At 39.7% G+C, this 23,476-nt stretch overlaps 3 protein-coding genes across 5 annotated transcripts; 2 read left to right on the top strand and 1 right to left on the bottom strand.

Annotated features, from left to right (window-relative positions):
• The first annotated feature begins 3,285 nt into the window (after positions 1–3,285).
• LOC121978545 (transcription factor bHLH87-like) lies at positions 3,286–5,500 on the top strand. Of its 2 annotated transcripts, XM_042530878.1 has the most exons (3): positions 3,286–3,409; positions 3,537–3,676; positions 3,839–5,500. In XM_042530878.1, exons 2-3 carry the CDS (start codon positions 3,609–3,611, stop codon positions 4,818–4,820), a joined length of 1,050 nt encoding a protein of 349 aa, XP_042386812.1. In that variant the 5' UTR covers positions 3,286–3,409; positions 3,537–3,608; the 3' UTR covers positions 4,821–5,500. The 2 variants fall into 2 exon arrangements, with proteins under 2 accessions (XP_042386812.1, XP_042386819.1); XM_042530885.1 differs by lacking the exons at positions 3,286–3,409; positions 3,537–3,676 and adding an exon at positions 3,679–3,763.
• Positions 5,501–6,321: 821 nt separating this feature from the next.
• On the top strand, positions 6,322–11,084 carry LOC121978577 (glycine-rich protein DOT1-like). Its single transcript, XM_042530908.1, has 2 exons — positions 6,322–6,917; positions 10,878–11,084. The coding sequence occupies exons 1-2, from the start codon at positions 6,582–6,584 to the stop codon at positions 10,923–10,925; spliced, it is 384 nt and encodes a 127-aa protein (XP_042386842.1). The 5' UTR covers positions 6,322–6,581; the 3' UTR covers positions 10,926–11,084.
• Positions 8,536–14,685, bottom strand: LOC121978563. 2 transcript variants are annotated; one of them, XM_042530896.1, is made up of 7 exons: positions 14,490–14,685; positions 14,271–14,403; positions 14,038–14,141; positions 13,168–13,339; positions 12,881–13,021; positions 12,657–12,792; positions 8,536–12,494 (listed from the first exon to the last, which is right to left on the bottom strand). In XM_042530896.1, the coding sequence occupies exons 1-7, from the start codon at positions 14,549–14,551 to the stop codon at positions 10,036–10,038; spliced, it is 3,207 nt and encodes a 1,068-aa protein (XP_042386830.1). In that variant the 5' UTR covers positions 14,552–14,685; the 3' UTR covers positions 8,536–10,035. The 2 variants fall into 2 exon arrangements, with proteins under 2 accessions (XP_042386830.1, XP_042386834.1); XM_042530900.1 differs by having other exon boundaries at positions 14,278–14,403; positions 14,490–14,632.
• Between the last annotated feature and the right edge of the window lie 8,791 nt (positions 14,686–23,476).

The raw sequence follows: 23,476 nt of genomic DNA on the forward strand, positions 1-23,476 counted from the left end.
TGAATATCACACGAATCGAGATGGTTTTGGACTTGTTGTATTCGTGGAGTTTGACAATTTGCAGTCGTGGAGTTTGACTGCTCTGCCAATCTACTCCACATTCATGTTTCAACTTGCTTTAGTATTTATTATACACAAACGTCTCCATCGAAATATCGATCCCAGTTCAGAGATTCATTTCGATGTTTGTAGGCTTTATTATTATTTTTGGTTTTCTATTTATTTATTTATTTATTTATTTATAATTCAGGTATTTAATTAATTTTGAAGATGAATGAACTAACCCTACGAATCAGCTATTCATGTTAAACACGTCGTGTGAATGCGGCTCGCGTGTCCTCACACAACGCTCACAATGGGACTGTGAGCAGTAGACGCATTCCTATTCGCTGGATGATCTGTCTGCATCTGATGCTAGCTTAAGATCGGCTGACCAAAATAATCACGTTGATGTTTATGTTTCTGCGTTTCGTTTCCTGTGGAATTTTGTTTTATTATAATTTCTGATCTTTTTAATTATTACTTTACCATTACATTACGCTTATTATAAACAATTTTTAATTATCCTCGGAGCTATGATATCATTGTAGGTTGTTATTCGTATACTTACGGTTCGATCCTTCTAGGTTGGTCAATCCATGCGCTTTCTAATTTATCCTAATGACTAGTGAGAAATTTTTATGGATCAAGCCAGCGACCTCAGAAATAATCAAATTAGGTTAAGTGAAATTATTATTTTTTTTTTATCATTCTGTTTTTTTATTTTTTATTGTTGTTGTTAGAGTTAATTAGGGCATTTACCCTTCTTTTTTTATCTCTAATATGTCAACTCAATGCTATATAAAAATTTATCGCTCTTAAACGGTAAATTTTAAATCTTATCTTAGTAATCATTTGAGTTTTTTAAAAAAATTTATTTTATAAATTAAAAAAAAATTACTGAGATACCCTAGATGACTGGCGACAACAATGATGGATCTAGGGGGAGCGGGGGTGTACTTGAGCACCCCTTGCTCTTGAAAAATTCTATCAGTATGTTGTAATCTGAGGAGCAGTAAAAAGGAAGATAAACTTCAGCTCCTTTTTTGAACACCCTCGTCTTTTTTTACCTTGATCCGTCACTGGGCGGCAGCCATCATTAATTGTCCTACTCCAAATTTGCTTTGTGAGAAAAATTCAATGGAAGCTGGGGCGTTCCATGTTCCATCCCAAATGCAAAGTTAGATTCCTAGTCCCCATTAATGAAGTCAGTTGGCCCACTCAGTTAATTCAAATGACTCACCTTGACATGCCATTTGTAATAATACTCTCTATGCAAATTAAATTAGTAGGATTGAATTTATTATCAAAAATTGAGTTCCACTCAAGATGCACGTGTAAGACTTACATGAAGCCTAGATTAGCCAAATTGTCATTTTCTTGGATAGAAAGGAGCACTACACCCTTCGGAATTTCAATATCGTTCGTCAAATAATTATAGCTCCCCTATTCATCTTAAAAGTGCCATTGCAAAATGCAAAAACTATATACGAACTAAAAGAAATGACAAGACTATATGCTAATAATTGTAAGACTATCCTAAAAATTATAAAGGAAAATTACCCTCTTAAAGCCCTTCGTCCTTATAAATTATCTCTCAAATTTCAAATACTAATCTCTTCTATTGAGCCCTAATGTTTTGTAAGACTTTCAACACGTTAAAAGTTCATTACTATTTACAATTTAAGATGTTCATATTTTAGATAATGATTGTTGATAAACTGCAAGCATTTAAACGAGTCAATATCATTTTTGAAAGATACAACTCGATATTTGACTCAATCGTACCCTCTTTATTATGTTCAAAGGATGTCCATATATTTCTATAATGGTATAATATTATCCACTTTAAGCATAAGTCCTCATAGTTTAGTTATTGGGTTCTCCCCAAAAAATCTCATGCCAATAGAGATATCATGCATCCTTTTAACCCCATGATCTTTACCAAATCTTTTTTTTTATATGGGACTTTGATTGAACCCATCAATCCTCCCCTTAAACGAAGGACCACAATTACTCTTATGGTCCGGGCCTCCCCGCGAACATCTTGTCACGCTGACCTACTCTGGGTCTCCCCGCGAGCATTCGGTCACCTTGACATATTCCGGGTCTCCCCGCGAGTATTCGATCACCTTAACCTACTTCGGGCCCCCATGCGAGCATCCAGTCACCCTGACCTACTCACCTCCCCGCAAGCATTTGGTCACCCTGACCTGTTCCAGACCTCTCCGCAAACATTTGGTTACCCTGACCTCCTCCGGACCTCCCCACGAGTATTCGGTCATCCTGACCTGCTTCGGGGCCTTTCCCACAAGCATCCGGTCATCCTGACTTGTTCCGGACTATCCGTGAACATCCAGTCACCTTGACCTGATTCGGGTCTCCCTGCGAGCATCCGATCACTTTAACATACTTCAGGCCTCCTCTCGAGTATTCGGTCATCATTACCTGTTTTGGAGCCTTTCCAATAAGCATCCGGTCATCATGATCTGTTCCGGGCCTCCCCGTAAACAGCTTGATCTAATCAATCTGGATCTACTTTGGGCATATCCGTGAACATCCGGTCACCCTGACCTACTCGCCTCCTTGCAAGTATCCGATCACCTTGACCTGCTTCAGGCCTCCTCGCAAGCATCCAGTCATCCTGACCTGCTTCGAGCCCACCCTCAATTTTGTTCAAGGCCACCTCACATGGTATCTGGTCCGGACCATGACACTGATACCATTTGTTGTGCTCAAAGGATATCCACATATCTCCACAATGACATAATATTGTCTACTTTGGGCCTAAGCCCTTATGACTTTGTTATTGGGTTCTCCCCAAAAAGTTTCATGTCAATGGAGATATCATGTATTCTTTTAACTCCATAATCTTTATCCAATCTTTTTTGACGTGGGACTTTGATTGACCCTAACACTCCTTAAAGGGATAACTAGATGTTAAATTAGCGATGACTAAATAATAACCAAAAACTAACGCAGAGTCCATACCTGCAGATACTCAAAGATCAACACGGTGTGCATTTTCTCGTTCCAGTGATTTCAATTCGATGTTGACAAAAGCTGGATCAAACTGTAGCAGCAAGTCGCCGTCCACATTTTGAATTTACAGTTCGGTTTTGTGGGCCTTGCACTTCACAAGGCAGATATAAAGTTAAAGTTAGCAGAACGCACGAGGCTTCAACTGTAAATCGTAATCTCACCACTTGGCTGCCTTCCATAAAGTATTACATTTCTCCAAATTGCGGGGAAAAAAACAGAAGTTTTTGGGTGTTAGCTCATGTTTCTCTCCTTATAAGCTCTTCTCGTATGAACTGAACTGCTCCAGGTAGAATTGCAGAGCAGCTTGGAGGTGATGCAATCTAATAAGGTAGTCTTCTTTTCTTTTCATCCTTCTTTTACTTGTTTTGGTCGATTCAGTTATTTGGTGAGCCTGGATTGCATTATTGGGAGCTGGTTACAGAAATTGAATGCCTTGTCTGTTTGCATACGGTCAGCTCAAGCTTCGGTTCCAAGCGACGACCATTGATATATATAGAGAAGACTGTTTTGCTCAACCAACCATATGAATGAATGCCGCACTGGACCGCAGCTGCATTACTGTTCGTCCATTGGAGGAGTTTGCTAAACCACTGAGGTACTGAAGTCCGAGGCCAAGAATTACTAAGATCTCGTCGGGTTCCTGAGTTTTTTTTTTTTTTTTCTGTTGCTGAATCTGAATAAGGTAGTTGCTTGACATAATTACTGTGCTCGAAGGCATGCGAGCTTTTGGATTTGATGTTAGAATACTTTGTCCCAGGATTACGGCTCCAGTCGCTGCTGTTAGCTACATGGATCAGAGGGTGGGTTGGGACAATCCAACAGCCACAAAGTCCAACCTTGATGCTTCGTTTCTGAGCTGCTCCAGCATTGAGATCCAAGCAATCATGTCATATTCAGATTCTGAGCTGATGGAATCAGGCACAGTGTGGAGTGATGGTCTTCTTTCTCAACCCTGTGCTGCTTATTTCCCACTTGTTGGGAGGCCGGAGGAGAATTTAATCAATGATGAAGAGGTGATCTCTGCTATCTTTTCCGGCGGCGGCGGCCGCGACAGCTTTTGTAACTTGAGTTGCAGCGGTGAGTCCGAGATAAACCATGGCTGCTCCCTGGACCAGCATCAGTTCAGCAGAAATGAGGCGGCCTCTCAGTTCTCCCTCAATCCTCCTCCAAGATCGAATTTTGACGCGAGGAGAAGGTTGGGGGAGCGTTTCCTAGAGAAGGATAGTCTTCAGGTTGTCGCTTCAAGGAACCGGAAGAGGCCGAGGTCGGAGAAGCACTCGGGGTGTGTGACGATAAGCTTCGACGGGGAGAGCGGCCGCGAGTCGGACGCCGAGGTGAAGGAGATGATCTACCGGGCGGCGGCGCTGCGGCCGGTGAGTCTGGGCGCGGAGGAGGCGGTGGACAGGCCGAAGAGGAAGAACGTGAAGGTATCGAGCGACCCGCAGACGGTGGCTGCGAGGCACCGGCGGGAGAGGATCAGCGAGCGGCTGAGGGTGCTGCAGAGGCTGGTGCCCGGGGGAAACAAATTGGACACTGCAACCATGCTCGACGAGGCCGCGAACTACCTCAAGTTCCTAAAATCGCAGGTAAGAGTCCTAGAAACCCTAGGCAATCCGTCGAACACCGACGGCGCCACTTCCGCAGCCGCCGCCGCCCCCGCTTTGATGCGGCCCTCTTTTCCACTATCCCTGAACCACCAGGCTCGCTCTGAACCAAGCTTTCACTTTGCAGCGACCTAATCCAACCATCCTAAAACCCTAATTAATTACATGATCGTCTTCACCATTAGCGTGGGGATTAGGGCTCAAATATTATCCTCCGTCAATCTTCCTGATCAAAATTCTGCAATAAAAGTTCAGCTTTTCTAGGCACCATAGCCACCTTTCCCTCTCCACAATAAAGCAATCCTGGCCTTTCTTTCAGAATTAACAAAACTGTGAAAGAGTTCAGGGCATGGAAAAAGTTCCAACTCAATTCGCAATTCCAGACACACTTTGGATCTCTCATTTCCTATTTCTTCAAAAACTGCGGACTCTCGTACAATTCAGAAGAGCGAATTCTGTAGGAACTAGTTCCAAAGCTGAATTTGAAGGCACACAGTTCAAAGATGTTCAAGTTTAAAAATCGTTGGCAGCCATCGACAGTAATTCTCAGGGATGAAGCCCAAGAACATCACTCACTTTGTTACACAACGACCTCTGTGTTGATTGCATGCACATTTCAAGCAAATGGGAAATTCTAATTAATATCTGAGAGAAGGAATGTCAAATGTGGGCTGCTAGTTTAGCTAGCTAGGGACAGACAATGGTCTTTGTTAGCTCTTGTTATCTTATCTCATCCTATCTCTATTCAAAAAAGGTGGCTTTTGTTATCCGGATTGGCTTCTTCTGTTTAATAATATGTTCCTGGCTTATTTAGATAGTTTTTCTTGTTGCTATTATTAACTGTAAGTGTACAAAACAGTCAGTCACAAGAAACAAATAAACACCAAAACTGGGGGTTGCATGTGTGTTGAATAAGGCAGGTAAAAATTGGAACTGCTACTGGGCATTCGACACTGCCAGAACAACAAAGATCTTCATGTGATACAACTGACTCAAATGGCAAACACTAAGGTTCGATAGGCCCAAATAACAGATTATGTCCATATGATCGATCACCTCTCCAATATAGTAGAATGTTTGCTATATGAAATGCTTTTGATTTATGTGATACTCTGGAACTCAAAGAAATAGGCCTTTAGTTAAAAAGGATCCTTGAATTATATAGTTTTAGGATGAATTGTTATAAAAATACGTTAACATGAGTTGGTATTAATTTACGAAGATGAGACACTAGGAATTCCAACTTACCAACTATGCATATCAATTCATCAACGGATCCTAAATGGGCCATGATGGGCCAAAATATGAAACTCAAACATCCCCAGTTGACCCATTTATCTACAAGTTTATTATAATCAAGTTGATGCGTTTTATCTTTCATCCTTTGAGTATAACTTTTTAAGTTCAATGTATCAAATAATGAATAAATTTGAACTACAAGAGGAAGTTTTGACTGTCGACGTATGAATCTCCCTGAAATCGCTCTTGGCAGTTAGATCCCTCGAATTGTTGATTATTTTGGATTTGGTCGTGCAAATGCAATGGTCAGTCTGTATCCAGAGATCGCATTCACGAGTCAAGGGCGGCGTTGAGTTCATTCACAACGAATCAGAGCACTAAAAGAGGAGACCAACAGAACGCAGCGGCCGGTAGAGAAGAATAGGTGAATCAATGATGAACTAGAGACGGATACATGCAATAATGGAATATCTACAGTCCCACACCATCACAAACTAAATCGCCACCCCCAAAACCACACCCGACAAAGCATCGAAAACCCCCCCATTTCTCAACAGCAATGCCACAACAAAGAACCTGACACGTACGTACGAGCGTAGGTAGTATACATCTAGATCACAAAATCCGGAGCGATCTGAGGAACGCTCGCGCTCCTCCATGGATCCGTCAATGGCGGAGGGATCCGGAGAGGAGGCCGACGGCGGCGGCGAGGAGAGCGACGACGAGCGGAGGAGCGACGGATCCGGCGCCGGAGGTGGGGCTGGGCGAGGGAGCGTCGGCCGCGTAGGAGCCGCTGGCGAGAAGAGCGACGGCGACGGAGCAGATCGCGAGGGATCTGGATCGGAAGGAAGCCATGTCTCCGCGGCGAGATCTGAAGCGAGGGTTTTGGGGATTTGGTGGAAGAGGGTGGTTTATAGTGGGCGAGGAGACAGGCAGCTGGCAGTAGGGCCGACGACAACTGTCAAAGGTGAAACGTCGCTTTACCCGGTTAAGGTGAGAGTTTCGTTAATCTGATTGATTAGATGCTAATTAATTCATAAGAATGTTTTAACATGGGATGAGAATGTTTATGGAGGTAGCCAATTAGAATAGGGATCATTAGTTTCGTCAATCATGAAAATTGAAATGGGAAAGATTACTTAGTTGTCATACCACTACCAACCTAACATGGCCATCATTAATACATTATTTGAGAATTTTATACACATTACTTAGAGTGAAAGCAAGTAATATGAAAGTCCATTAAAATGTGAATAAGTTATGTTTCAGATTTAAATATTATCTATCTAATATATAAAAAAAGTATGGAGAGTGGAGAGGGCCAATAATTGAATGCACATTGCATGTTGGTTGTTTGGGCCACAACTTTGATTGTTTAGTGTCTTATGCTAAGTTCAAAGAGCTGTATGATATTATATTTGGAAGAAAATCATCACTCCCCATTAAATATTTAAATACTTGGAGTTTTAATTGAGTTCTATAGATAATTATTGGGATCGGACAATTAGTGAGGTTGTCAAAACATTGGCAATGATGTTTCCTTTCAATTGGTGGCCAAAGAACACTTGTGAACAGAATGGATGGTTTATGATGCAATACTATTTTGAGTTTTAGTAGCCTGGTCGCTCTTATATTGAGATATTCGTAGAGGGTTTGATCAGATCTCAAACCTAGCAATCCCTTTTGTTCAACACTTTTGTGCAAGCATAGCTTTGGGTTATTTGGTTAGAACTGAATGCTGAGATTTTTGAAGAAGGTGATCATCAAAGCCACAATCTTGAACATATTTGGGACATGGTAGTTAAGAATCTTGGGTGCAATTCACTATGTTCACCCATATCCGCAGTTGATAGCAACTCAGAGACAGTGAAGTCGATGTCTAATAAGAGTACTGGTTAGGAAGAACTGGACTAAGACTCAACGATTAATCTTAAGAAACCTTTTCAGTTAAAGTTGTGTTTGTCTTTTTGCTCTTTGCTTAATATCATCGTTGCTTTCCTCTTTTGATCTTCGAATTGCATCACTATTATCGTGCATTTTATTTTAATTTTGATTTAAAATAAGATATGAATATATTTTCATAGAGCGATATATAAATCATGGTCAATGTGCTCATCAATTATTTGGCATAGTTTCCATCTTTCTTGGCTGTACGTGTATCTCAACAACACAACTTGGAATAATGAGCCTGTGTGTGCAAGACACGAAACGTTATTAAAGAGATAAATAAGAGTTGGGCTTGATCCCGTCTGAAGGCTGAGTCGGACGGAGGTTGGTCACGGTGGCCAGGTTGTTGACGAAAAGTCGTAGGTGATTCGACTCCCACGGGTGGCTGACGCTGCTGCAGGAACCTGCGCACACTCAGACAATATACCCCCCCCCCCCCCCGCCCCTTACGTTAGAGACCCAAAACCCAGGGAAAAAGTCCCCGGATCAGGCCCTCCGATGCTCAAGTCAGGTCCTTTTTCCCAGAAAAAGCAGAGAGAAAAAAAAGCAGCGACTGCAAATGAAAGAGTTGTGGAAAGAGTGACGAGGGAGTGTGTGCGCGTACCCGCGTACGAAGAAGCCTCCTCCTTTTATGCCTTGCTTCTAGAACCTGTAAGCTTGTCAGAAAGCGTTAGACGCTGGGCTTTGTCGTGTAGTCCCGGACACTTGTCGCGCTGCCATTGGTGGTGAAAGCATCTTCTTGTTTAGGAACCTCCGCCTTCACACATGGGCTTTGTCTTGTAGTGAGGGACACCTGTCGGACTGCTATTGGTTGTGAAAGCATCTTCTCCTCTAGAAACCTCCGCCTCCGCACATATCGCTGGTATGTAGTGATTACCCCTTGACGGACAATTGTGATTCCCCGACTCCCGCACGGCTTAGCTCATCCGATCTATTGTGGCATGCATCGGCCCCGCATCCTCCGCTCAGATCCAACCTCCAAGCATCACCTGCCAGTTGGGCTGACTCTGAACAGCTTTGACGATCCCGGTCTGTACCCTGCGCTTTGTACTTCTTGTCCCTCGACCGCAGGCCTGTAGATCAAGCCATCTATAAACGGATCTGCCGATCCCGATCTATACTCTGCGCTTTGTACTTCTTGTCCCTCAACCGCAGGCCTGTAGATCGAGTCATCTATAAACGGCTCTGCCGATCCCGATCTGTACTCGTGACTCACACTTCCGGACCTTCGAATCGCAGTCCTGCAAACCAACCGTGGCTTGCACTTCCGATCCTTCGAATCGCAGACCTGCAGACCAAGCCGTCTCTACACAGCTCTGCCGCGTCCGACCTGTGATTTGTGACTTGCACTCCCGGGCCTTTGAATTGCGGACCTGCAGACCGAGCTGCCTCTATATAGCTCTGCCGCGTCCGACCTGTGATTTGTGACTTGCACTCCCGGGCCTTTGAATTGCGGACCTGCAGACCGAGCTGCCTCTATATAGCTCTGCCGCGTCCGACCTGTGATTTGTGACTTGCACTCCCGGGCCTTTGAATTGCGGACCTGCAGACCGAGCTGCCTCTATATAGCTCTGCCGCGTCCGACCTGTGATTTGTGACTTGCACTCCCGGGCCTTTGAATTGCGGACCTGCAGACCGAGTTGCCTCTATACAGCTCTGTCGATCCCGACCTGTGCCCGGTGCCTGTCGTCTTCCTTCGTCTTTCAACTATTTTGCCCCCTTGATCAACCAGTCTGCCTGACCTCTGACTACCCCACATGCTTGCCTCTGACTGCCCCGTCAGCTTGACCATTGACTGTCGAGTCACCTTGACTATTGACCGCCACGTCCTCTTGACTTTTGACCGTTACATGACCTTGACCTTTCTCACCCTTTCCTCTTGGACCCCTCCATTGTCAACCGTATCAGGACTGTTAGGAATTAACCAGTTTTGTATCTTTTTCTCAGTCAAAACACAAGCACGATTGATCTGAATGAAAAGTACCTTAAATGGTTGGGCGTATCTCAGGTATCTGTTCTATGAGTTTCCCTAGATTCAAGGAGGATTTCATCAGTAGGGGATCGGACCAATCATTTTTTCAGTTTTGTGGGGGAAAAAACACAACTGAGTCAATCATGAATGTCATGGTGGTGCTACAAGAAAATGAGAACTGATCTCTCTACATCAAAACTTGCGCACATTTGCTCTGAGTGACTGAAAGTGAGCGGAAATAAAATCGTAATCGGGAAGCTTTGGATGAACATGAGAAGACTTGTTGAAAGAGGATTCACGTGAAGTTGATTTCATAACTGAACTTGGCGTAGAAGATTTCTCATTTTCTTTAATGGAAGGCTGCCTCGACTCACCTTGAGACCGCTCGGAACGATCCCTAACCACAGACTGTCCAGTCTGTGACTGTTTCAATGAAGGTTCTTGGACGAATGAGTATGATTGTTGAGGCTTGGAACTCTTTTCATCCTGTAAATCTCTGGAGTGTTTTATTTTGGCAGAGGAAAAATCACTTGCATAATTTAGTAGAGAGGTCTTTGACTCCTTCACTGGTTCTGAGATGTCTGGGAGTTTATCTTCTTTAGTAACTGATGGTGTGGGCCTCGTTCTTGGAGAAAGCTTAACAATATTGTTGTTACCTTTTACAGATGCAGCTTGTGGCTCCGGCTCTTCTGCCTGTTTGTGATCAAAATTAGAGTCATAATATGCTCTCCCATGCGAATTCTGACTGTTGATCCACTGATTTACAACTTCAGAGTTAGTTGATTTCTGTGTGGAAGGGGAAATGTTTAACTTCTGATTTCTGGAGGTTGGAATACTGCCTCTTGACCCTCTAACCTCGGCAGTATCAGTTTGCTTTGCCCCCTTTTCTATGCTTATAGTTTTCGCTGGTGATCTTAAATTAGATTCCTTGTACCCCTTCTGTTCTTGTTGTTGGAGATGTGTTTTGAGAACTGGATGATTCAAATTTTCAGAACTTCTGGACTGAGAATAAATTGATCTTCCTGTTGATGCAGGATCATCTGATGACCTATTTGCAAGCTGCTCTTCACTACCAAGGCTAGTGTTCACATTGGTCCTTGAAGCTCTAAATTTCGTCCTGAAAGCATCTGTATGCAAAATTTCACTTGTTCTTTCCTCAGTCGTGACTTCAATACTTGTTGAAAATTCAGATGTACTGATGGTAATTTCTTCATCATTGAGAGAAATATCATCTGAATCCATTGTTGCCCTGGATGAAGCTACAATTATGTTCCCTACATTAGGTGGACGAGTGTAACCTTTGTTCCTGACTCCACTAGACAATCTGCGGATGTTCAAGATTCCACTTTCATATCCTTCATCTGATAAATTAGCATTCACTGATTCTTCTGTCCATCCTCTCCCTGTATCATTAGATTGAGATTTGCCAAGACTTCGAGTTTGGTGGTGCACACTGAGACCAGATCTCCAATCCTTATCATTAGAACCTCTTTTCACTTCAAGGTTTTTCTCATTATGAAAAGCATCTTGTTGATGCTTGCTTGCATCAAGTGCAAAAGTATCGTCCATGAGATGCGCTCCATGACTAGGTAGTGCTGCTAGGAAACCCTTACTTGAGCTGTTGTTGGTGTCTATGAAATTTCTGGATCGCACATGTCCAAAAAAAATTGGATACTCCATCTCATCATCACTCTCAGAACTTGGTTCACCAGAGTCATATTTTGGTGGCACATTGCCATCAGAATATGAGTGAAGTTCATCCTTCTCTATCTTTTCTGAATGATCAGTTTTGTCGGGCTGTGAGGTGATTTCACTATTCCGAGCATCATTCTCCTTATGGCTCCAAGAATCCATGTTTGACAAGTGACTAGAAGATCCATAACTTTGTTGCGGCAAAAATGAATCCAACAAGTTGCTCTCACTTCGCCTCCAGTGATCATCATTATCACTATTGTCGTCATCATAATGTACAGCAGAAGAATCAACTTCACTTTTATCATCAACAGTAGCAGATTGCAATGAAGAAGGAAACATGCTAGGTCCATGTTCATAGTTCATACTGCCATCATCATCAACATTATCAGGATTATTATCAAAATTGAATGCAGGTCCTGGATCTGAAATGCTTTCCCCTGCATAATGATATGGTTTGGCATTATCTTCATGGAAATTATTCCCTGATGGCACATTAACAATCGGCGAGCTACTGAACTGAGCCTTCTCTGACATCAGATTTTCCCTAGAGGTGGTATAACTCTTTAAGGTTTGCTCTTTAGTTAATTTGCTTGTTTGTATCAAGTCATCCTTGTGCAGATCTGGTGCCTTTGGGTTCACAGAATGAGAATCCTTTCGACTAGCATCCTTGGAGGCTTTTAAATGTGAAGTGTAATTGCTCTCCACATGAGAGCTTTTCATTGACTGAGGTCGTCCATTTTTGACAACATATGCTGATTGTTCATATGATCCACCTGAAGATTGTCTAGAAACATTCCCACGGCTTGCTAACTTGGCAGCAGCTCTAGCTGCCATGCTAGCCCTTTCAGCGGATTCAGCAGCCGCCTCAGCAGCAGCAGTTGCATCCTTAAACTCCATCTTCCAATTTGAGCTATGGAAGGAAGCACTCTCTTCCTTGTCAAGGGTTGATTTGACCACTAAGACACAAGAAAAACATCTCATTTATCAAACAATAATTGCTTTTGAAGAGAATACCAAGGGCAAAACTGATCTGATTAAAACGTGTATTGCACAAACAAGTTTAAGCATGTACTGAAATGCTAGTATGGGTTAAATTCATGAAGGAAAACTTACAATACCTTGTGGTTGGGCTGCCATATTATACCGAGAAACGTTGGCTGCTGATTCATTTTTTTGGCTTCCAACAAAAGAGGTTTTAACGTCAGAGGATTTAATTTCCACTCTTTCCACGCTACTGAAAGAGGATGGTCCACTCTGTTCAGGAACAGATTCATTAAGCTTAGACTTAATTGCATCCTTAGGCTTACAGTAAATGCATGAAAAGCCAATGAGCATAATTTACCAGCAGGTCATCCTTAGGTTTCTGAACTTCCTCTTCAAATGTTTTTGATTCCCATTTAATGCCATGTTCCTTAGCAACTTCATTCAGGACTTTAACCTTTGTCTGAATATCAGGTGCATTTGCTGATAGTTTCTCGACCATCTGAATTGAATGCATAAGAAATATTAGCTACTCAAAAAAATAAGATGGATGTTGGTAGCCACCAAATGTAAAAGGGAGAAAGAGATAAAAAGGAGACACTGCCATCTTGTATTTTCTATTAACAAAGATAATGAATTGAACCTTACCACACGGCTAACTCCACAGTCTGGTCGAATTTCAAGAGCAGCCTTAACAAAATCTTTACCATACTTTGCCGTAAAATGTTTGTTAATATCCTTAAGTTCTGGAATATCTACACATCTCGGGGATGCAAATATTACACTAGTTACTGCTTCCTTCACGTCTATGGGGCAGCTCCTACAAGATGAGCAATTTGCAAGGTTTGAACAATGTCAAGGATGGCCTCTTCGAATAATTATTGTTATTATCAGAAATCTAGTATATAGCTTCGGTAACCAATGAAGAAAAGCATTATAAATCTGCAACAAAAGACAAACAAAACGCTTTTGCTTAAAGAAACAAAACAAATCATTAGGTTCCTAAATCAAAAGGTGAAATCTAGAAGCATACTTTGAGATTTTATATTAATAATGTGATCTTAGTTGTTATTTATCATCCTCGTCGTCATCATCACCAAGTTGTGTACTCCTGAGCATTTCAAGTCTACATGGATCCACATTGAACTCTACGCAAGAATGTACCAGTACTCTAGTAACAGGTATTTGCAGTAACTATGAAAAAGAGATTCTACTCAAATTTTGCTTCTCTCAAATTATGATGTAAGTGATGTAAAAATACTTATTTGGAGTGTTAAGAGGCAGCACAAACTTAATTGGAAGAAGTATTTAAACCAATGAGACTCTGAAATTGATTTAAATTTTAAAGGATAATTCATAGTTGTCAATACCAAGCTTAGGTCAGCTCTGGGTTTGAATTAAAACATTCCAGATTTTGACTTGACATGCATTTAAATTAGAAAAGTTTATTCACTTAAACAACAAAGAAGCATATTGGGGATTAGGGCATCAAAGAAGCATAGCTGCTAAGTTACATACTTCTGTGCCTCGATTATGGGCAACCGTGAAACAATGATCTCGCAGTATATCTCAATGAGCTCATACGCTGACAAAGTCTTTTGTTCCCTAATAACATGTTCAACCTGTAAGAATTTCAAAGATCAGCATGGTCAACATACTATTTATTTGAAATTAGGGAGCTGATAACTGATAAGTGAGAATAATCGTAGGGACATGTTGATTTTGAAGTGTATAGGGGAAAAGGAAAGGACCCGTAACCGAGCGGTTTGTTCCTGCCCAGTCTCCAAGATTTGAGCCAAATCCTGTCGCATCTGTTTCAGCAACAACTCCTTCTTGTTCCTTAGCAGCTTTATCCGAGATGCCACCAGCTTGAGAGACGTCTTGCTGCAGGGAAAGAAGAAAAAAAATTCGAGAAGGCAAACGCTAATGCAACCACCAAAAAATCCCAATCAGACTGAAAAGGCGCTCACCATTTCTGCGGGTCGAAGCTATTGGAAAACATCCCCGAAATTCTGGACCGGCGGCTCTTCATCTTTCCGCTGCCGGAATGAATGCCCAGGTAGCTGAGATCAAAAATATCCACCGGATTGAAGGATTCTCAATGTGTTTGGCGTAGTCGAGCAGCCTCCTCTGTCTCGTTTCCGATGGGAGACAGAGATAAATCGAAGCAAGATGACGCTGCGTGACGAAACTACCCCCAACCCCGAAAAGGGGAAAAAAAGCAACATGGCAGGGGTATCCTGCTTGAACGTAACCGCAACTACCTCGAGGGCCCACGTATTTTTGGGATCCACTTCGATGGTTACGACCGAGGGATTTCAATCCGACGGCAGCCGGAGAAGGTTTGTTTGTTTATTTGTTTGTTTGTTTGAGATCCAAAAATGCGGCGGCCTCGTCGAAGAGACAACGAAGCCAAGGAAGACTTCACGGAAGCAATCAGGACGTTGAACGAGACGAAATGCTGTCCAGCGGGGCCCAAAAGTCCATTTCAGTTTTAAAGACCGCGCTCGGTAAGAAAAGGGGTACGACATAGACGCTTCCGTCGGAGTGAGAGAAGGAATTCGTTCTCAGGAACCAACGCTTTTTTCTTATTTGCGGGTCAACGGGGATTTGAACCTAGCTCCAATAATTCGGATCCAGCTGTTTTATTGGCAAGAGGTGTTTTAGTCAGCGGAAAACCAATGGATTCGATGGCGGTGCCAAACAGTCCACTTCAAGAAATGGTTAATAGATATAAAATATCTCATTGAATTCTGATTTTATGTATGTAAAGAATAGTTGAGTTAAGATAAAATATTGAAACAAAGACGGTACGCCAACCTAATAAATTGAAATTATGAACTTCCGGTGGACCGACAATCACCTCTAACTAATAAATTCTGACAGGTAGAGACCTAATAAATTGAAATTATAAACTTCCGATAGACAGGACTAATCAATTCTGAGCTAAATTATTTGAAACTGAAATTTTCTTTCAAAATTATTAAGACTGAATTTTCATTAATGATTTGACCGAGTCAACCATATAAAACTTAAAAATTAATAACATGCCATTTATTATCTTATAAATGGCAATTTAACCAATAACATAATATTTTTGAGTAAAATATAAAAAAATCTTCAATCATAACTTTAATTTTATATGTAATCCCTACTCATAAAAGACTTTATTTCTACTCTCTTCATGCAACTCCCTTATGTAAATATTGTTACATAATTACCCCTCAGATTTTTTAGGTACAAAAAGTTTAAAAATGAGTATAATTCCTCTTAAAGTCAGCACTTTACACTAGAATCGAGTATAATTTTTATTAAATTAAACATGATTTTTTTCCTATTTTAATATAATTTCTCCTAAATTTAATATTATTTAAAAAAAATCTAGTATATTTTCTATCCAATTAAGTATCATTTAAAGAAAATCTAGTATATTTTCTATCCAATTAAATATCATTTAAATAAAATCTAGTATATTTTCTATTCAATTGAGTATCATTTAAAGAAAATCTAGTATATTTTCCATCCTATTAAGATGAAAAAAAAAATCGTGCTCAATTTGATAGAAAATATACTAAAATGATTATAATTCCTCTTAAAATCGTCACTTTATACTAGAATCGAGTATATTTTCTATTAAAATTATCATTCATATTTTTTAGATATAAATAAGTATAATTCCTATTAAATTCAGCACTTTAAATTATAATCAAATATATTTTCTATTAAATTGAGTACAAACTTTTTCCTACTTAATATAATTCCTCCTAAATTCAGAACCATTTAAATAAATCTAGTATATTTTTCATCCAATTGAGTACCATTTAAAAAAAAATCTAGTATATTTTCCATCCAATTGAGGTGTAAAAAGAATCGTGTCCAATTTGATGAAAAATATACTAGATTCTAGTTTAATATACTGAAATTAAGAGGAATTATACTCATTTTTAAACTTTTTATACTTAAAATATCAGGGGTAATTAGGTAAATATATTTGACTAGAGAGTGAAAATAAAGATTTGTTTTAATGAGGATTGCATGCAAAATTATGTTTATCAATAGGGACTGCATATAAATTTTCCATATTTTTTTCTCATCACCATGTATATGATTTTGAAAATATTCAAACACCTTGTATCTCTTTGTTTTTTTACTCATCTATTTCTTTTTTTAATTGTTGCTAATTTTTAAAAATCTATAACACGGTGTTATTGATTTTCGAAATCAGTAATATTATAAACTCCAAATCATTATATATTATTGATTTTCAAAAATCAATAATACCGTATGGTTGAAAAAATTAGTAATATTATGGAATATAAACTCTGAATTACCGTATATCTTTTATTGATTTTTGAAAATCAACAATATTATGTAGTATAAATTTTGAATCATCATATATTTTTGATTTTTTTTTTAAATTAACAACACAGTTCTGTTGATTCAGTATTGTTTATTTTTAAAAATTAGCAACATAATATTAGCAGTGCCGAATAGACTACTTGACATTAGATTCAACTGATCCCCTAAATTGGCATTGTCATGACAGCCCCAATAAATTAAAAATATTAGAGCAAGGTGACATAGTTCCTCTCCAAGAACGGATCCAAATATAAATTTTAAGGACGGCTAATAGATTTTTTTTTACAATAATAAACATATTTAATAATAAAAAGTTCAATTCGACATAGATAAGTGTTTGAACTCAGCAAATTACATGCAACCAAATGTTAACTAGCTATAAACCTTCCGGTTCTACTTGTTAAGACAAAAGGTTGATGAATAAATGTGAAGAAATCCGACGGTAGACAAAATATATAGCAGTCAAACAATGTTGAAATAACACCCGAATTTAACGTGGAAAAATCCTCTTCAGAGAAAAAAAAACCATGGAAAGAGAGAGAGTTCACTATGTTAAAACAGAGAGTACAAGATGATCGCTTCTGCGAAACTCTAATTGATATCTATATATATACAGCACCTCACAACTATATATATATATACCGTATATATATATATATATATATATATATATCCCTAGAAAACAGGAAAAAGATAAGGACTACAGGATAGAGAGCAATCTGATAAGGAAGGAAGAAAAAGTCTTGATAAAACTTCATATGGCCAGATGACGAGAATTGCTCTGTTCAAAAAAGATAACCAACTCAATGCTCCAGCAAATTTGACACATACTCAACAAATCTCCGCCTTGCGTCAAATTTCAAAAATGAACTCTCCCCCAATCCAAAACCCTGAAAGGCAATCAACAATGCTGAACACCAACCAAGTCCAAACAATGTTGGAGCTTGGCAATAGGAAGTGATTTGGTTAACATGTCAGCTGGGTTGTCATCAGTGTGGATCTTCTTCACAACCACTTCACCAATTGCAATAGTATCACGAATAAAATGTTGCCTGACACTAATATGCTTGGTTTTACTGTGGTACATGCTATTCTTCATCAGGTGTATAGCGCTTTGGCTATCACAAAATATAGTAAGAACATCTTGATTTAGTTCAAGCTCAGTAACCAAACCATAAAGCCAGATAGCTTCCTTAACACCTTTTGTCGCTGCAACATATTCGGCTTCAGTGGTTGACAAGGCTGTAATTGACTGAAGAGAAGCACACTAACTGATGGCCGAACCACATAAAGAAAATATATATCCAGATAGTGATCTTCTCCGGTCTAAATCACCAGCATAATCAGCATCAACATAGCCGACTACTTGATTGGAATGAGGATGCAACTTCTTATCAAACACCAAACTAACATCAACAGTATTTTTCAAATAGCGGAGAATCCACTTCACTGCATTCCAATGTTCTTTCCCAGGACAGTGCATGAACCTGCTGACAAGACTAACAGCGTGTGCTAAATCCGGCCTAGTGCAAACCATGGCATACATAAGACTTCCAATAGCACTAGAGTAAGGGACACTAGTCATTTGCCTTTTTTCTTCCTCAGTTTGAGGACACTGAACCACAGACAGCTTGAAGTGAGCAGCCATAGGAGTACTAACAGGTTTGGAACTTTGCATGTTAAACCTTTCAATAACTTTCTTGATGTATTTCCCTTGAGATAACCGCAATACACTAGCCTGACGATCTCTCCTAATCTCCATACCAAGAATTGACTTGGCTGCACCTAAGTCTTTCATATCAAACTCACTACTTAACTGAGCCTTCAACTTGTTAACCAAGAGAATGTTAGGTGCAGCAACAAGCATGTCGTCAACATATAGCAACAAATAAATAAAAGATCCATCTGGGAATTTTTGAAAATAAACACAATTGTCATGTAGGCTCCTGGAATAACCAGATTTCAATATAAATGAATCAAACCTCTTATACCACTGCCTGGGCGACTGTTTAAGGCCATAAAGTGACTTCTTCAAGCAACAAACATGGTCCTCCTTTCCTTGAACCACAAAACCCTCGGGTTGTTGAATATAAATTTCTTCTTCCAGCTCTCCATGCAGAAAAGCTGTCTTAACATCGAGTTGTTCAAGTTCGAGGTCATAGAGGGCAACCAAAGCAAACAACACCCGAATTGAGGTATGACGAACAACAGGAGAGAAGACTTCATTAAAATCAATACCTTCTCGTTGATCAAAACCTCTAACAACATACCGTGCTTTATATCTTGCATTTTCAACTCCGGAAATGCCATCCTTTAGTTTATAAATCCACTTGCAACTGATAACACGTTTGTCTTTCGGAAGTTTAACAAGATCCCAAGTATTATTTTTGTGGAGGCTATCCACTTCTTCCTGCATTGCAGATAACCATTTTTTCGATTCGCCACAAGATATAGCTTCCGCGTAGTTACAAGGTTCTAAATCCCTATCAATCTCTTGTGCAACAGTCAGAGCATAAGCTACAAAATGACTTTTATCATCAAACCGAATAGGCTTTCTAATTTCTCTCCTTGGACGATCACGTGCTATGGTATAATCATGTTGTTGAGGATCAGTAATGACATCAGTGGAGACTGGCACACAGCTAGACTGTGTGTCTGCAGAAGAAGTTTGTGCTGGCTTAGGAATGTCTGATTGAATTTCTAAATCTACTTTCTTGCTTGCATCGACCTGATTGCCTGCGTCAGTAGAAGAAACAACATATTCTCTTCCAGAAGATAAAAATGCATTTTCATTAAAAGTGACATCTCTACTAATGATGATCCTTTTAGAATTTGGATCAGGGCACCACAAGCGATAACCCTTCACCCCAGATGGATAACCAATGAAGATACATTTCTTAGCACGTGGATCTAACTTTCCATCAGTAACATGAGCATATGCTAGACAACCGAAAACTTTCAAATTTGAATATTCAATTTGGTTACCTGACCATACTTCTTCTGGAATCTTTCCATCAAGGGATGAGTGTGGAGAGCGATTAACAAGATAACAAGCGGTATATGATGCTTCAGCCCAAAATTTTTTTTCCAACCCAGAATGAGAGAGAATGCACTGCACTCTCTCAATAAGTGTTCTATTCATCCGTTCTGCAACCCCATTCTATTGAGGTGTCCTTACCACAGTGTGATGTCTAGCAATCCCTTCATCTTCACAGAACTTATTAAAGTCCTCTTCACAAAATTCAAGACCATTATCAGTTCTCAACCGTTTTACCTTTTTTCCAGTTTGGTTCTCGACCAAACTTTTCCACCTTTTAAAATTAAGAAAAACCTCATTTTTATGGCGAAGAAAATAAGCCCAAACCTTCCTGGAGTAATCATCGATAATGATCAACATGTAACGTCTGCCTCCATGAGATGGAACACGAGAAGGACCCCATAAGTCAGCATGTATATAATCCAAAGTGCCTTTAGTTCGATGGATCCCTTTGGTAAAACTCACTCGTTTTGTTTGCAAAAAACACAATGTTCACATAAGTCAATTTTACAGGTGGTGTGTCTTCCAACAAGACCTCTCTTGCATAGTATATTCATGCCTTTCTCACTCATGTGGCCCAGTCGCATATGCCACAACTTTGTTTCATCTTGGTGAGTCGGAGGTGTAGCAACGTCAGCAATACCTGCAACGATAGAACCTTGCAACACATATAAACTACCAGAACGGTTAGCTTTCATTAAAACCAAAGCACCTTTTGAAATTTTCAATACTCCGCCTTCAGCTGAATACTTACAACCATGAGCTTCAAGGCTGCCTAAAGAAATCAAATTTCTTTTCAACTCGGGAATGTGTCTAACACCAGTCAAAGTTCTAATCACACCATCATGTGTTTTAATTCGAATTGTACCTTTACCGACGACCTTGCAGGAGGCATTATTTCCCATCAAAACATTTCCACCATTAATGGTTTCATAACTAGAGAAAAAATCCCTATGAGGGCACATGTGATAAGTACAACCAGAATCAAGAATCCATTCATTTTTACCTCTTTGTTCAGTGTCAGTGGCCAGCAAAACATCCCCATCAGAGTCATTTTCAACAATATCAGCCTCAGCGTTTTTTTTCAATTTTCTTACGCTTGGCTTTTTCTTCTCTTTCCAACTTATTTTTCAATTTATAACAGTCTGAAATAACATGGTTTGTTTTCTTGCAGTAACGACATGATTTGTCCTTATCTATTTTTCTGTCTTTTGATTTGGACCTAAACTTAGGTCGATTGCTACTACCTCTTTCAGAGTTCCTTCCCCTAACCATTAAGCCTTCGGCAGTTTCACCAGGACTGCTATCAGCATCAAATTTTTCTTTAGACATTAAATTTGATTTGACATCCTCAAGACTTATGGTCTCACGATTCCCATATGACATAATCTCTTTAAAATGCTTATATGTTCTAGGCAAGGAAACAATTAACAAAACTGCTTTATCCTCATCTTCAATTTTGATATCCAAGTTCTCCAAATCAATAATAATAGAATTAAACTCATCTAAGTGAGATTGGATAGGAGTACCTTCTTGCATACGAAGCGAGTACAAGCGGTCTTTCAAGCGAAGTTTGTTAGCAAGACTTTTGGTCATATATTGTGACTCCAATTTTAACCACAAACCGGCAGTAGTAGTTTCATGAATAACCTCACGTAGCACTTCATGAGTCAAACACAATTGAATTGCAGATAAGGCTTTTTCATCCAATTCTTCCCATTGTTCATCTGTCATTGTAGCAGGTTTCTTGGATTTGCCTTCAAGAGTCTTCTTTAACCCGTTTTGTGTAAGAACAGCTCTCATCTGGATTCGCCATATGGAGAAACTGATCTTGCCATCGAACTTCTCAATGTCAAACCTTGTAACAGTCGACATAATAGAACTTGGCTCTGATACCAATTTGTGAAGAAATCCGACGGTAGACAAAACATATAGCAGTCAAACAATGTTGGAATAACACCCGAATTTAACGTGGAAAAATCCTCTTCAGAGAAAAAAAAACCACGGAAAGAGAGAGAGTTCACTATGTTAAAACAGAGAGTACAAGATGATCGCTTCTGCGAAACTCTAATTGATATCTATGTATATACAGCACCTCACAACTATATATATATATACCGTGTATATATATATATATATATATATATATATATATATCCCTAGAAAACAGGAAAAAGATAAGGAGTACAGGATAGAGAGCAATCCGATAAGGAAGGAAGAAAAAGTCTTGATAAAACTTCATATGGCCAGATGGCGAGAATTGCTCTGTTCAAAAAAGATGACTAACTCAATGCTCTAGCAAATTTGACACATACTCAACAATAAACCCTACAGAAATGAGCATAAATAAACTTAATGAGCTATAAAATGTTACTTGGAGATGGTATTTGATTGTTAAATTAGTTTTTTTGTACATGCATTTGTCTATAAAAAAATATTAGATGATGACACTGGGAGGACATGACGAAACTAATTAAAATGCAGCATACATGCTGTAAGCACTACAGAGCAGTAAATGATGGGAAATTTATCCAATTCAAACAAATAAACAGAAATATAAAACTTACCTTATCATCACCACCTAAGTTCAGCATGTTAAACAACAAATGCCGATAGGAATTATCTACATTAAAAGGTTACAGTAACAAACCAGAATGCAATAGTAATATCCTACAAAGCTATGATATCAAAAACCCAAAGCATCTAAGAAACTTTCTAACCATCATTATTGGGATGTACCAAATTTGGTACAATATATGGACAACATTGTTGGAATGATGTTACAGTGTGCGATTCCCATCTTCTTCAAATGAGAGAGATAAAATAGAATATCAGAGAAATCACAAACAAAAACAGAAGATATGATGCTTGGCGATCACGTGGGTCAGCAAGACAATGAGATAATAAGGGGAACAGGGAAAGCATCTAAGTAACTAAGTTCGCCCAGGTTTTTAAAAAGCAAAACTTCGAACAGTTTGTTAGCATGATGCTAATTAGAAGTAGATATCCGTTCTACCGCCTACCATAAATTCACACTCCATGTAGGGATCAGCAACGGCCTGGCAGTATTCTTGCGAGAAAGAAGAAAAAAAGGAAAGACAAGGTCAAGGAGGGATTTTCAGGAAGCGGACGACTAGGATCCAATCATACGCGTCGCTTATGCATTTCATCAAACGGATATTGCCAGGCGAATATTGGGCGTAGAGCTGTTCACGCAACGAAGGCGCCAACAGTGCTCGGAAATGTCATTGGACTTATATCTGACAACGCTCATGATGGAAGTTGACGCCAAGCTGATTGGCTGTTCGCTGGATGTCTTGGGAAAAATGGGTGACTAAAGGGTGGAGTAATTCGTGAGTGTGGACAAGCGGAGGTGATCAAATTAGTTGCCGACTGTCGACGAAGGACGATCAAGTGGACTGATTCCTCCTTGGCTCATTCTCCGGTAGATCTTGGTGAAGGCTTGTCTCAAATGGCTGTGTATAGATAGATAAATTATAGAGTATTTTGTCTTTGTACAGTGTTCGGAGGAAATTAAACATTCAATGGGATATTTTGTAT

Source organism: Zingiber officinale, chromosome 1B, assembly GCF_018446385.1.
Source record: "Zingiber officinale cultivar Zhangliang chromosome 1B, Zo_v1.1, whole genome shotgun sequence".
In the NCBI taxonomy this organism is placed as follows: Eukaryota; Viridiplantae; Streptophyta; class Magnoliopsida; order Zingiberales; family Zingiberaceae; genus Zingiber; species Zingiber officinale.